A 16,608-nucleotide genomic window follows, 5' to 3' on the forward strand; every position below is an offset into this window, starting at 1 on the left:
ACAAGCAGCATGAACGAGAGGATCAGCATTCAGCCGTACATGTACGCCTCGGACACAGACCAAGCAGAGAGTACACAATCATTTGTGTCTTTGTATAGTTTTAAAGCCAACTGTGTGCTAGCTTAAAGTTCTGAGCGTGTACACCGACACTAATAACCACGCACACTGAATTAACTTTGACTGAGGCACCGGATGACCTGCTTAGGGCCGCGACACAAAACAGCAGACACGGACATTCGCATGTTATTGAAAATAAAGCTATTCAAATGGAGCTCTGTGGCGTGGCAGAAACATGAAGTGTCCCGAATCCTGGCTGGGCACCGCGGACAGCCGGCAACTTGAAGCTCCGTTGTGTGTACCCTGATAGAAACCTATATTTAGAATTCTAAAATGCCTGGCGCTGCGTGTCGCCGAGCGGCGCTTCTGTTGTGCGACCTGCAGGCAAGTTAATTATTTTATTTCCAATGGAGCAACACTCACGTGAGGCAAAGGCGCTCACACTTTCAGCTGCATCTAGTTAATATCACACTCACAGGGAGCTTCTGTGACCTCGAGAAATGCAAACGGCTGAAGTTTGAGATAGACGCAATGAAAAGTACTAGTTTGCAAACCTACCTACAATCAAACTAAGTTACAAACAATAATTCCGATTACAGCGATCATGTGATGAATGCTGATCTTGTGTTGAGCCCAATGAGTCTTGCATCTAAAAACACGCTGAAAATGGCGGACGTGAACCGACAAACGGTGGATTAGGTGACCCGTGCCTGTCAATCAATATTGGTGGGCGGGGGGACTGCACTCCTATGTCAAGTTGCGATCAATCTAAAAACCGCTCCAATTGGTCCACCATTTTTATGTTGTTAAATTGAAAAAAAAAAAAAAGGACTGGGTGTGTTTATATCACCCCAATATGACGGTCTATACACTCTACATACACACATGTCTGTCCAAACAGCTTAAAAAGTAGATTTTTCACCATAGGTGCCCTTTAACTTATCTTTGCGCTCAGCCAAAACGCAATTACGGAGAACAAATAACAGATTCAAAAGACCAAAGAGTCATTAGATAAAGACAAGATGAATTAAATATCACGTTCAACAACTATAGTGAGATGAAATCCAGGGGAAGATCCTTGGTGAACTGTCCGACCTGCGCTGCTCTCATCTGGAGAGGTGCCTGCAGAGCACCGGCTGACTGCCTGGAGCTCAGACGCGCGCATACGCTGCAGCGCATGCCAGATTGTAGGTGTGGTCATGTGATGTGCATTTTCAGTGGTATATTGTGGACGGAGAGCTGTTCAGAAATGCTAGGTGAAACGCCAGTGTAGATCATTTTCATTCTAAAATGTCGTTTTAAAATTAAAACGTATTAGTGTAAATGAGGACATGCCCTTGCAAACTTCCCCTCCACAAAATCCTGCCATTTCAAGTGCATTCCACTTGCATTTTTGTGTGCAAATGCCGTTTGAAAATGAAGAGTTTCGAAAATGTTGTCATGTAAATGCAAGAGAACGTTTTTGGCTTGCATTGTTGTCATGTAAACCTAGCCTCAATTAAAACTCATTTAAACTTTCAGATAGTGGGCAATTGAGCAATGTCCCATTGATTCCGATGTACAACATTGATTACAAAGGACATTTATGGAGCGAAGGCCATACAAATTTAAATTGAAGAACAGCCCTACATGCAGATCAGCCCTACAGAGACCCAAAGAACCCAACACTGGACTACAACACGATCACTGCCAACTAATTCAATCATTGAAAAATAAAACAGTTTGTTTTTTTTTATAAAACTGAAGATTGTTTCACAAGACCCTTATTCCTTGGATGGGATCATTTACAATTCTTTGAAGCAGAATTTCAAAAGCTCAAACTTGCAAGCTCCATTGGAGTCCACTATATGCATAAAACTCCTGAAAAACCATAATATCTTTACCACTTAACAAAGAAAAAAAACATCTGACAAGGGGATGAGTGAACTATCTGTACATTTTTTTAATGAAAGTGAACCAATCCTTCAATAGCATAGGATAGATTCAACAGTACTAGAAACCTTCCTCAGAGATTTTGATTTATTTTGGCATGACAGCATCACACAATTGTGAGAATTGTCAGTTTTACATCCATGATGTGAATCATGTTTCACACCTCAAAGAAGCTCTATTAGATTGTGATCTGGTAATTGTAAAGGCCATCTGAATAGAACCAGTTAACCAGGAATTAACTTTGTGACATGGTGCATCATCCTCCTGAAAGTACATGAACTGCAACAATACTCAAGTTGGCTTTGACATTTAAACAATACTCTGTTGCCAAAGAGGGGTTCAAACGTGTGCCAAAAAGCAATTACCAACACCATTACACTAAACTAAGGAGCCTAAATCAGTGATACAAGTTAGAATGGATTCCTGCTTTAAATGCGGTTTACACTGAATTCTGACCCTACCATCTGAATGTCACAGCAGAAACTGAGACTCAGACTAGGCAATCTTTTTACAATCCTCTATTGTCCAATTTTGATAAGTCTGTGCAAACTGAAGATTCAGTTTCTTAGCTGACAGGATTGGCACTAGATGTGATCTTCTGCTGCTTTAGCTCATCTGCTTCAAGGTTCAATGTGTGGCGCATTCAGAGAGGCTTCTCAGCAGACCTCAGTTCTAATGAGTGGCTATTTGAGGAACTGTTGCCTTTATCAGCTTGAAACTGTCAGCCTGCTCATTCTCCTCTTACCTTTGGCATCCACAAAGCGTTTATATCCAAGAACTGTGCCTTTTTTTCAGACCGTTCTCTGTAAACTCTAGAGAAACTCGTGTCAAAATACCAATAAATCAGCACACAGATCAGAACGGCAGGTACAAACAATCATACAATTCTGATGGCCTGTTTGAACTTCAAAAGTCTAGGAGATTAATTAAAAGGAGCTGTTGCTGTATGGTTGGTTGACTAAAAACAGACCATTAAGTGAGTAGATGTACAAATTTCAAGAATATGTTTTCAAAGGCCAGCTTTTTTTCTCATGCATATATTTTACTGTTCTACCATTAGCATTTTTAATGCAGTCATTCTGTTCAATGGGGTGATGATTTTGGATAATTTGAATTTAATTTTAAAAATCTGACATTCAAAGTTCATGATTTTTTTTAAATAGCTTTAAATTTGAATGCCCATGAGTGTTTTGTAAAGAGAGAATATGAGAATGAGAAACATAGGTAATGGCCATAGTAAAAATATATTATTCACTATAAAAGCCCACTCTTAAATATGACTGAAAAATAATTGCACTGCTCTCTTCATGATTTAAAGTGCTTTTATATCAGTAGTACGTGAAGTGTTCAAATCTGAAACCCTAGAAGCTGAGCATGGTAGAAAACACTTGTCTAAGATCCACTAAATAAAAGCACTCAAGTAAAAGTAGTGAACTAATAAGAACAACACTTCCACCTAGAGGATACTTCCTGTTATACAGCATCAGGCTAAAAAAATAGTCAGAATGGAGAACCATAACATCGTGTACATTGTTTAATAATCATCAGACTTACATGAATAAAAAGTACAAATACAAAAGAAAAAAAAAAACAAAACATTTTGGTCAGGAGGAGTGTTATCATAAAGCTCCTAAAATAAAGCTGTTTTTATGCATATCTTTATGAAAATTAAAATCTTAATACAGATAAAAGCACTCTTCAATTGTTTTCCAGTACATTCAACTTTGATTTGATTAAATGTAGTGCATTTTGTAACAAAACTGAACAGATATACGTGATAATAAAATATTTAGAAATAGTTCAATTGTCTTATATATCAGCCTTGAATTCAGCGTATGCATGATAAGTCAAAATATAAAAGAAGAAAACAAACCTTTAAACAGAAATCTTGTTTATGCAGTATTACCAAGATTGAAGCTTTCTGAAGTGCATTTAGGGATCTTTTCTAAAAGTGAATAACTATGTAACAAAGCGTGCAAAAGGTCAACAAGTGTGCAAGAAGTGAGTTTGAAAGCTCAAATCATTTATGAACAGGAATTTCTGTGACTGCATATGATTTGGTGTAAAAGGTAGATTGTTTGCAGTATCTTACAGGTGTTTAGTTGAAGTCCCGGTCGGTCAGGACTAGCGGAGCCACGAGAGTCCAGAGGTACAAACCCAATCCCAGCCAACTGGAACAAATCTTCACCCAAACTGATGGCATAGTGGTCGTCATGGCTGCATAGTCAGTTTCAGGTCTGAGAAAAAAAATGAGAAAGTGAAAAAGAAGAGAAAATAATTGTTCAATCCTGTTTTTCTTGTCAAATTTGTACAGGTATGCAAAACTCCCAAAAATAGATGGCACTTCAGACATCAGCAGTCAGGTTTCAGGGGTAAAAATGTACAAAATTATATTTTTCCATAAAGAAATAAAAGTTTTAAAAAGTTCCTCTGTTACGGCTTTTTGAAAATGACCCTTCATGCAGCGTGTAACAGCTGTAAGTCAAACCATGTATAAAGTTACTGACTCTCCAAAAGAAAGAATTGACTCATAGTCTATAGCAGGAATCACAAATCGCCGTTTCTTCAAGATGTCTAAACAAAACATTGCCCAACCAAACGTTTACACTCGCAGACCGGTGAAAGCTTGCTTTATCAATGAGTTCCAGCATAGGGCTCACACATATACTCTGTATTGCAGCTGATTGATGTTTCAACACAGTCTTGATAAGCCGTGACAGGTAGTCACAGCAAAAGGGGGTCATCAGACCAATCACCGCAGACTAGCATAATGGAAAGGAGGTAATTGGGGGGAAAAAAGACTCACTGAACATTTCATATGGGAGTAATAAAGGTAAATTAAAAAAAACGCATATAAGACAACAAAAGCTTTTGACCTTGCAAGCATATACACCTGTTGTTGGGTACTCCAAAACCAAACTATGCTTTTAAATAATTCATAATGAGGGCGTTTTAACATTTCATCTTTGTTCTTAAACCCATGATGATTTAATTATACATATAAATTACTTTTAAACAAAAATGGTTATGAGGTGGCATTATTCCCCTCACTGTTCATTCATCCAATATCAAAAGGCAACTTTTAGTAAATAACCTTCAAATCTATCAATATTACTGTTAAATAATCCTGTAACATATGGGATACAAAACTGAGAACTTTGTCCATAGATATGCTTCTGACACTGTCACATAATGTTTCATTTATTGTGTAATGTTATTTTAAAGATAAGATGTTAAAAAGCACAAAATCAAACATACCTCTCACTCAGTTTGCCCTACATTCAGTGCTTAATTTGCAAATGAATAATTCCCGGAACAAAGCTAGGAAATAAAAGTTACCGTGACCAATGTCCACCACACAATTTCAGTTTTCCCAGAACATCACATCAGTAAACGGTGAAAGCGTGCAAAAAAAATAAAAATTCACATTTCTGAAAGGTCTTTAATTATTTTGTGCCATATAATGTTATAGGTCAGTCATGGGCTACAAACATAAATCGTATGAACAATCACTATTCAGTTGACTTCACTAATATGTGCCAAGTGAAAAAAAAAATTAAATGACTCACTCAGTCTAATCTTCAAGAAGAGCCCACAGTTACCTCTTCTGTCATGTTTTCTGGCTGACTTAAGATCGCTTTGCTTCTAAAACAAGTCTGACTGCCTCTTTGCCATTTTGAAAATAAAAATATTATTTGGCTAGGCCACTATGCCATTCTTTATTTTCGCTGCACACCGAGTGCAAAAATCACCAACCAGTAAGAGTGATTGTAAACATAAGAAAGCTGATTGGCTGAAAATATTGTTGAGGGCCAATAGTTATACGTGACTTTTGCTTTAACTTGCACATGGTGACTACCGTCGTGTGTGCGCGTACACAAACTGATAAAAGAAAAACTAAAAAAGACAGAACCGATAAACCTTTAAAGAGAGCTGTGAGCTTCAAAGTTGCAAATAAACAGTATGTGCTTTCTTTAACTTATCTGTTTGCCTATTGTCTATCATCTTTTTTTTTTACTGAAGAATTTGGGAAAATAACTCCTGACCCATGATGCTCTACAGAAAATTCAACCAATCAGAGCAAGCATGGCACACAAAAAAATAAGCAACTAGGTTTCCCTCTGCACATTTAGATGAAGCAGAAAGACAAAAGACAGAATGGAGTCTGTCTCAAATGGTCACTCAATAGCTTCTCGAATAAAAGTTTGTAATTCACCTTTAGTGAATTTGTTTGGTTCGTGGCTTTTACCTCTTCAACAGAGTTTTTTAAATCCCAAATGCATTTTATAGTGTGGAAAAATTCATTTTCCAAAACATAACTTGTCGATTCTATAAATCTTATTAATAATTAAACCATTTTCAAACCCCTTAAAAGATTTATATCTAAAAACACTTTGAATATTAAAAAGCAGTACTATTTTAGGACACTCACTGGTACCAGTTGGTAAGGGTCATCATGATGTAGAGAGAGGCGAGGAAGAGAGAGAAATGAAAGAAAGAGTAGCCGTATGTGACGCCGTCCTCTTCGTTATCCACGGCTCGTCTCACGCCATCCTCAGAGATGGCATCATTGGCATCAGAGCTCGCCAGACCCTGAACCTCCTCTGTCTGCATAAGCTTATTCACCTGGCTGTTGTTTGAGGAACGAATGCTAGAAACAGAGAAGGAGCAAACATAAAAAAATATATTATTATTATGAATAAAAAATAAAATGGGTAATAGATTTGTGTGTTTAGATTTATTTGAGATATTAATAGACTTATGACACAAAAAAGATACAGCTCATTTACATCATTTTGATAAAAATATTAGATTTTATTTAATAATAATAGTAAACAAAAATTGGTTAATGAATAAGCAAACAGAGGAGTAAATAATGTAGACAAATAAGTGATGAATACAATTTTAAACATAGATAAGAAATGTTTCTTGAAGACTGGAGAAATGGCTGCATTACTCCAATTAACTTATTTAAATTGAGCTTTAAAAAAAAAAAAAAAAAAAAGGAATGCATTGTCAAATATTATTATCATTATTTATTTAATAAATGCAGAAAAAAAGTCAAATAAAATTTCACTAATCAAAAAGCTCGTCCAACTAATTGAAATCATAAAAACTTATACTATTAAACATTTGAAATTACATTAACACAATTTGAAAAACATTCTGAGGTCTTTTTTAATTTATTCTTATTAAACAAGTAACTTAACATAAACAGCATATCAATGTAGAAATCATTTTGATGTTAATTATTTTAACTTAAACTTAATTTAAAAGTTATTTTTTATCTTTTTTTTTTTAAATGGCTATTATTGTTGCTTTATATTTTATTATAAATTAAGTTATGATATTAAATCCTTCTTTGTCTCTGGCAGTGGTAAAAAAAAAGCTTACCTGGCATACAGTGTGCACAGGAGGAAGATGACCAAACCCACAACGCTCTGGGCGTCCCACCATTGGGTAAAGACACCGGGGGTGCTGGTAGGGGTGGGTGCTGCGGACTGGCCATTGACTATACTTAACAGACTGGGGTTACACTTACGGTCTGTAACCAGAGACATAAATAGGTTTAGTTTTTATTAAAAAAAAAAAAGAAAAAAAAAAAAAGAATAGAGTAGTGCACTTTAATATGTATACTGTTATGCATTTTAAACATGCTAACTGGGCTGTAATGCAATGGTTGAGTTAAGTGGAGCCAATAAATGCAAGAGTTATGCAGAATTTCCATTCTGCACTCTACAGGGAAAAACAGTCCTTTCAACTAGTTACAATTGGCCAGGATGTTGCTAACGCATGTCATTTTTTTCCATTCTGGCAGCTCCATGTGTTTGTGTATGCCTTATTTCCCAGCACTCAATTATGCAGACAAGCATCATCTAGAACATGTCTTTGCAGAAAATACTTTGTTCTTGTAGATACTACAATTTGATTTCTCAGTTTTGGTCATGTCTGTTTGTTTGTTTTTCACATTAGCAACACATGGCTATTCCATGGCAAGATAAATATAGATAACAAAAAATATATTACAGAACAACAACAACAACATCATAATTCTGTAAGAAATTATACAAAAATAATAAATAAATAAATAAATAAATAAATAAATAAATAGATAGCTATATATAAAAATATATAAATACATATAAATAAAAAAATATATAAATACATATAAATAAATAAATAAATAAATAAATATATATACATTTTTAAAAACATGAATCAAATTGCTCTGTACAGAAATCTATTCCAGTGTTTTGGTCATATAAATCATGCTGCTCGAGACAATTATTCATTGCATACAGAAAATTAAAAGACTAGAAGATTTATATACTCCTGCAACTTATACTTATACAACTGCCACGGTTCAACAAACTAGGATTTGTAACCATTTATTTTTCCTTAAAAAATTACTGTTTTTACTAAACCGGAATAAAATCTCAGAATTTTGATAGATCATGTAATATTTCAGACATAATTCCACTGTGCATCAAAAGAATAAATAACATATATATATATATTTTATTTTTATTTATTTTTTATTTTTTGAAAACGTCGCAATATTACTTCTTACCCAATATTACTGCAAACAACCACTAAAAATAAGAGTTGTGAGAAACCTGTCACTAATCTCTATCATAGCCTCAGACTCTCTTTGCTTGCACATTCAAGTTTGCTGACATTCCATCAGAGGGTGAAATAGTTAAAGACAGAATTAGTGCTGTAACCTGGTTAAGAACTATAGATGGTAACTTATTTGAATCATAAAAGCTCATAAAAGTTCAAAAGTAATAAGCCAAAAAAGCCATAAGCCATGTTTTTCCCCTCAGTATTTCAATGAATGCTTCACAAATGGTTCAACAACAACCGAAAGAGCTGACTGGAGACACTGATTTCAACAGTATCTTTTTTTTTTCTTTTTTACATTTTTTAATCTCCTTAACATTCTTCAAAATGGCTTATTTTGTGTTCAACAAAGGCAAACAGATTTGAAAAACTTTGATAGTGATGGCAGGAATATGGAGACTAATTTTCCTTTTTGCAAGTTTTCAAAGAACGGAAATGGGCAAAATGGCAGAAACTGTATACATTTTGGATCTGATAAATTACTGAATATAATAATCCTTTTACCTGACAGTGTTTTTGTGAATTTCTTTTTCATAGGTGAGGGACTAAATTTAGTTTTAAAAAATCTATTAAAATTTGATGAGAATTAAGAACAGCATCACATGTGACCTGGTTGTCAGACTTACTAGGATTGTTGCTCATAGCAGACCATGTGAGATACATGGTGTAGAGAGAGATGAGGGATGCCTGGAGCAGACCAGAGCTTGGCTGAGCTTCCTGTGACATATATGCAAAGCAAATATTCAGATTTTGAAGACAACTCAGCATGTTTACAAATCTTTACAAAGTAAAAATTACTAAATATACAAGTCCACTGATAAGCAAATGAAACAAGCAAATATTAGATTGCTGTATTCAGGTGGTGAAATATTGTACATATGTGCAAATTGTGCTGGTGTTACTGCTGGATTTAGTACACAAATCATATTGTTTTCTAAATGGATGCGTTGCGGTTGTTATACGAACCATCTGCGTTTTAAAACTTTTTTTATATTCATCTTTTAGAGATTAAATTAATAATATTGTAGCCCAAATTTCAAAAACACACTCTTACTACACTGAGTGGATTTCATAAACTGATGTAGTGGACATGAAATGATAAGATAAAATACAAAATAAATGAATAAAATAAACTACAAGAGAACACTGTGAAGCAAAAACAGCTTAGGAGTGTGAGACTGACCTGCACTTTCGGAAGAATGGCCACCACAGACACAATGATACAGAAGATGAGGTTAAGACTGATGAAGACTTTGTGTTCTGTGCAGTCGTCTGGCTGGGTGTAGAAAATGTAGAACAACACCACTGCCGCAAAGGCACAGATATAGTGTACCAATGTGAAACTGAGTAGGGCTGTGGAGAGAAAACACACACACACACACACACAAAACATTTAACACTTCTATGCATGCATGCATGCCACTGTTTCTGTTTTGTTCTGAATACTGAACTTTAAGGGTTTGTTGTGGGCTAAGAGCAATAAAAAAAATATATATTTCTAAACAATTTATTGTATAAAAGTTCTATGTGAAATTTTAAATGTGACACCAGTCCAACTTAACAATGTGTTGTTTTATTGCTCAACAAAGCAATTTTGACACAAACACAATTCAGGTATGACTTATTTTCTGGAAAATATGATATTTAAAATCCATTTGCTCCAATAGCAAAACTTTATCTATCCATCCATATACATACACAAATAGATATGCATATACATTCACATATACTCAGTTGTTGTTTTAGAAACATTCAGCAAAATTAACTACTTTTATTTGAGTTAAATGGCAAGCTTGAATTAAACCAGCAAAGCTAAAGGATTCCCACACCTTGGTTAACCTTTAAACGACTTTCCACACCCGAAAGCCTCAAATTAAAAGGCCTTAATGTGGGAAAACCATTTCAAGTGGGAGAAAGGTTATATTGTGTTTCCTTGTAAGATAAACTTACAATTTTATATAACAATTAAAAAATAGATTCTAAAATGACCTGACATAAAATGTAATGGATTTTATTTGAAACAGCTTAGACTTGTGTAAGCAGACATTTTAAGATATGCGAGCAAGCTCAATTTCTTTTTTTTTACATCATCTTAATAAATAAAGAAATACAAAAATTACAATAAATAAAATATTTGGGCAACAGATAATCTCTAATTCTGATTAGTCGTAATTTAAGATTTCAAGAACCCATGAGAACTCTGAAAGCTAGCTTCTGACATTTTTTCGTGGCAGTTTATCAATTTTGAAGCAAAGACATGCAGAAACAATGCTGCTGAACATACCTGCATACCAGCATTTACTGTTCCCATCCTCTGCATTCTCCACCCACTTTTGGTTCCAGGAATGAGCAAAATCCACCAGTAAAATGAGCTGGATCAGAATGAAAATGAAGGAGCCAACCACACCGAAGTAGTACCACACTGCAAAAAGTAGTACACGTTATACAGTCTTTCCTTTTAGCAATGAACTGAAAAAACTCTACCATGGAATTATGATTTTAGAACAAATTTCTAGTTATAGAAATATATATAAATATTTCTGAGCTGACAAAATAAATTAAATAAATAAATAATATACAAATTTTAAACTGCTACCAGGTTATTTAACTATACTCTGACCAGTTTGGCTGTTCCCTAAAATATATCGGTTTTTGATGACAGTGTGAACCCTGCTGCACATACAAGATACAAAACCTAAGCATTCACAGGCAGGAAAGTGCTACATTAGATAGGGTGGTGATTCACTGTTGTCAATGATGCATCAAGAAGCATTAATGTTTACTCTACAAATGTGTTGTGGCCACATGGGTATCAGGTGTTAATGTCGACTGCTTAGAATCCCATCTGATTTGACAACTAAAACTGTTATCCCTCCTGGGAACTACAGAGCACTGAAAAACAACCTACAGTATTGTGGATGTCAATAAAGAATGATAAGTACTTTATATAGCTAAAAACTCAAAATTCAATATAGCCATTGAATTAAACTTTTAGAGAAAAGAAAAAAGGAGTACAACAATGATAAATATTAGATTTTCCATTTATCTAATAATCTATTACTATTATGATTAAACCTTATTTTCTTAAGCATTAGTTGATGTACCTGTGTTGAACATTCCATCTGGAATGAAGAAGGCTCCCACTGTAATTCCGACCAGAATCAAAAACTTGAAAAACCAGAAGCTTAAAAAAAAAAAACAGGTCATGGGACATTACATAAGACTTCCTGGACAAAAGTAAAACCATTGTGCAAAAAAGGAATTCTCCATATCAAGCTTTCACCAGCAGAGGGAAACCATGCTAGAAACAGCACATGCAATAATAAAAAAATAAAAACTATATACCCATTTTGAATTGCAGCTCGTGGATCCTTGCTGCTTCTCACACGGATCATGATGATGGAGAAAAGGAAGAAGAAACAGGCCATGGCAAAGCACATCCTATAGACCGATTTATAACCAACAATGACATCACAGTTCACCTTCCCTTCAAATCCAGGTATTGAAGAGCCTCCTTCACAAAATCCCGGAATCTTAAATAAAATAAAAAAATAAAATAAAAATACCAATTGAACAATATTTTAAGTCACCTTGATAACATAATGTGGGAATTTATACATTTAAAAAAAAAGTCAAATAAAAAGGAATAGTACCTCTCTTATGTAAAAACAATAAATAAATAAATAAAAATCACAATAAATAAAACAACACAGCAGAAACAGATCTCTGTTCTCGGGGTGTTGTAATGCAATTTTTAAATTATTTCATTATTTAATTATTATTATTATTATTATGCAAAGAAAAAAAACAAAGCCTAGCACAGTTGAAACGTGCATATGCAACAAGTTCTCTACTGGAGACCTTCATTCATCCCCCTCAAATTTGGTTATTTAACTTGATTTTAACAGCATTACAATTCTGATTGTTAAAACATGGCTATGGCTAATGTAGTGGCAATATTCCGTGTCAAACACAAAAGGCATGTGGATTTAAACTAGGAATAAATATAGATGCTACTGCTTATACATCTCATATATAGACAATTTGGTGGGGGGGGGGGGGTACTGTTGGACACATTTAACATGCACAAGCAAATCGTTTGCATGGTTTTTAAAACCAAGCCAGCTTCTATGATTACATTGGTGGCAAGAAAATTGTTTTAAAACTATATCAGGATTTAGAACCTTTTTTCCTACTAAAAGCTGCATTTGGTTTAAAAAAAAAAAAAAAAAAAAACATCTGCCTATTAAACTACTTTCTGAATAATCATGACACTGAAGTAATGATCTTGAAAATTCAACACAAAAATGCATTTTAAAATGTACTTAAAAAGAAAACCTTTTTTTACATTTGAAATACTTTTTAAAAATAGTACTATTTTTGTTTAATGTTAAATGTCACTGTTAAATATGTAGCAGCTTTTAAATGTAGAACTACTTTCATTATTGATTGTTTATTCTCATTATTGGTCTTTGATCTGTGTTAAAATCAATGTTTAATAAACAAAATTGTATGCAAGTATTAGTCGTTGTTTTTTAACAAATGTCTAACATGAAACCCATTCATCCAAATATGTAATGTTTGTTAATTTCCTGTTTATGATAACTATTTGTATTTTATAAAGTATTTTATTTAAAGGAAAGAAACACCATTTAACTATATGTATATCACTTTCTATTTTGATCTCTTCTTCTCTTTTTTTCTTAGGTCAGTTTAGACCTGACCTGAAATAATAAAGTTGAACTGAACACATGCAGGATTCAAACTTGCATCTTTAAGAGCCCACAGGAACCACCACTCTTAAATATGCTGTACCTTCTTCAGCTGTGTCTCCATGCCTGGCAGAATCATGATGATGGACACTACAGTGCCCAGCAGCAGGAAAAAGGAGAAGGCCAAGCGGGTCACAGTGGAGTTGTATGTTGAAGGGCAACATCCTGATAAAAGACACGGAGCAGAACCGCACAAACACGACGCCTACAGGAGGAGAAAATGCAGAAACATTTTTAAACACAACATACCACACATTTCTCCACCCAAACACAATAGTCTACTAAACACGAACTTTATGAACAGCTTAAACTGGAATGTATTATGTTTAAAGTAAACAGTTTATTAAAATGAAATGTTTGGTTTGAAAGCGACTGTGAATAAGACAAGCGCAAACAGCTCTCGGAGAAATTTAAGTTAATCATGTTTGAAATGTAGATATTTGAGATATGGCATTACTGCATAACACAAAACTTTAATAAACGCTTATTTAGAGCTATTTCGTTGTTTTCTCAAAAATGTATAACCTATTTTGTCAACAAAACTGTCTCTAAAACTGAGCTTATGAAGAAATCTGATGTGAAAGTTTTTTGGAAGATCCATTGCTGTCATTACCAGTTGAAAATAGACAACACAAAAAGTCAACAGTAATTTAAGTAAAATAATTTCAGTTTAAAACAGTATTTTGTACTTACGCAGCTCGCCAGCGAGCACAAGGCCATACACGCACCCATAATGTCCGAAAACACACCGAAACTAAAGCAGAAACACGGAAGTTAATCTTTCCTCTTTTTTTAATAACCGCTTGTAAAAACTGAGTGATGATTGGCTAGCAAACACATCGCTGCACTGATGGGCCAATCAGATGACGGTACAAAGTAATCGCTGTAGTAAAAAATGACCTATGATGCACACTAGATGACGCTGAATCCCATATCATGGATTGTAATGGAAGTGTTTTAAAAGTGCAGCGTTATTGAAATTAGCAAAACAGATTTCATATATGGGTCATTTTCACTATAAAGTGCCTTTTGAGACGTCAGAATAAAAAAAAAGTTTGAGATTTTGATTTAACCACGAAATTAATGTAGATCAAGCTTCAGTACTTTTTATAAACAAACTTCAAGCGGACAAACAGTAAACAAACTTCAAATAATGTCAACCCTGTCATGGACAAATTCAGTAGTGTAAGCATATTTTCATTGAAGCGTGATTGTAACACGTATATTTTCAGAAAGGTATGTGTTCCTTTACTCATCCAACCTTTTATATTATGAAAAAGTGTATTTATAATAATGAAATGATGGACAAAACATTTATTTACCAATAAAATATTCCATCGTTGCATGTTATTTTCAAAATAAAACCCAAGATCTAAATATCATATATCCCTTATTGGTTAATATAGGAAGATTTGGTGGACTGTTTATAAATAATTTGTTTATTTTCATAAAAGTTGAACGGTGGAAACACGATGACAGGGTGGACAATAGCATGTATTTTAATTTCAAACAGTCAAAGAGCTCCATTATATGGACTTTAAAAATATATCCTTTATGAAGACAGATATTGCCAAAAGGTTTGTATTGTGCACTGAAGAAAGGGGAATTTACCACATCATGATAGGGTGGACAGCAATTTCAAGGACACGTGCAAAATGATTAATATTTTTTATGAAAACAAAATAAAAGTTAAGTCATATAAAATGACTTATTTTATCAGTTAACTCGTTAGACAATAAGAATATTTTTAAATCGTTTACATTTTATCTAATTAGACTCACCAAAGTTAGCTGAGCAATGTGTGGGACTTGGCAAAATCACATCCATTCAATGAAAGAATATGGCAAAAAATGATAAAAATATATTTCAAAAAACTTTTAATTCTACCTGCATGTATGTAAAGGTTTGTCCAATTATATTAAAACATCAGAATTTCATTATTTAAATGTATGTTCATATAGAACTGATTCAATCGTGTGGGACATCAAAGGCACTTAGTGATAAGGACTCATATACCATATAAAGGAAATTTTGCAACATCTCATTTTAGAATTAAAACAGTGACACAATATTTATTACCACACAGATAATGTTTCAATTGCATACTTAAATTCAGGCACTTTTAAATATACAAATATACTTACATATATAAATATACAAATCAAATATACAATACACAGAAATGCTTCCGAGTGTTAAAAGACCTTGGTTAAATAGCAGTTCTAATATTCCAGTCTGATAATGTTTTAAGCAAAATAAATCAAATTTAGCCACACGTTTTCCATTTTTTAATATTTATTTAAAGTTTTCCATTACTTTATTTCATCTCACACAGATGTTATGAGCACACATTTAAGCAGTTGGTAAGATTTAGAGAAAAAAAATCTGTTGTATTTAAAAGTTTAGAACTGCATAACTAAATAAATATGCTAAACACATTCACAGAAAAAAAAAATGCTATAGGTTAGCTTTCTCTACATACTTAGAAAAAAATACTTTGATAATAGTTAATCACTTAAAGGTCAACTGAATGTATTGTTTTCAGACACATAATTTTGTAATTAATAAATAAAGTGGGTTTTTTGTTTTTAAATAAAAATTACTTTGCTGATTTGCTGAATGCACTACGGAGGATGAAAAATGCAAAAACAATAAATAAATGCGCAAATATATAAATAAATGAGTAAATAAACCCATAAACTCATGCATAAATAATATAGTAAATGAATATGCAAGGAGCAAGCAAGAAGGTCGCTGGTTCGAGCCTATGGCTGGGTCAGTTGGCATTTCTGTGTTTCTGTGGAGTTTGCATGTTCTCCCTGCGCTTGCATGGGTTTCCTCCGGGTGCTCTGGTTTCTCCCACAGTCCAAAGACATGAGATACAGGTGAATTGGGTACGCTAAATTGTCTGTATAGTGTATGAGTGTGTATGGATGTTTCCCAGAGATTGGTTGCAGCTGGAAGGGCATCAGCTGCGTAAAAACATATGCTGGATAAGTTGCCGGTTCATTCCGCTGTGGCGACCCCAGATTAATAAAGGGACTAAGCCGAAAAGAAAATGAATGAATAAATATGCAAATAAATACTTAAATGTGTATAAAAAATCCACAAATTCCTGCATAAATAAATATTTAAATAATTAATAGTGCGGGCAGGTAAAAAATTAAATAAATTACAGGAATGTTGGAAGAATAAGAAAATGCTAAACTGAAAGTTTATTTTA

General features: G+C 33.8%; 1 protein-coding gene across 1 annotated transcript; it reads right to left on the minus strand.

Annotated features, from left to right (window-relative positions):
• Positions 1–1,975: 1,975 nt before the first annotated feature.
• serinc2 (serine incorporator 2) lies at positions 1,976–14,170 on the minus strand. Its single transcript, XM_056480108.1, has 10 exons — positions 14,079–14,170; positions 13,429–13,590; positions 11,959–12,146; positions 11,718–11,797; positions 10,898–11,035; positions 9,797–9,966; positions 9,240–9,330; positions 7,384–7,534; positions 6,422–6,640; positions 1,976–4,226 (listed from the first exon to the last, which is right to left on the minus strand). The coding sequence occupies exons 1-10, from the start codon at positions 14,115–14,117 to the stop codon at positions 4,088–4,090; spliced, it is 1,377 nt and encodes a 458-aa protein (XP_056336083.1). The 5' UTR covers positions 14,118–14,170; the 3' UTR covers positions 1,976–4,087.
• Between the last annotated feature and the right edge of the window lie 2,438 nt (positions 14,171–16,608).

Source organism: Danio aesculapii, chromosome 19, assembly GCF_903798145.1.
Source record: "Danio aesculapii chromosome 19, fDanAes4.1, whole genome shotgun sequence".
Taxonomy (NCBI): Eukaryota; Metazoa; Chordata; class Actinopteri; order Cypriniformes; family Danionidae; genus Danio; species Danio aesculapii.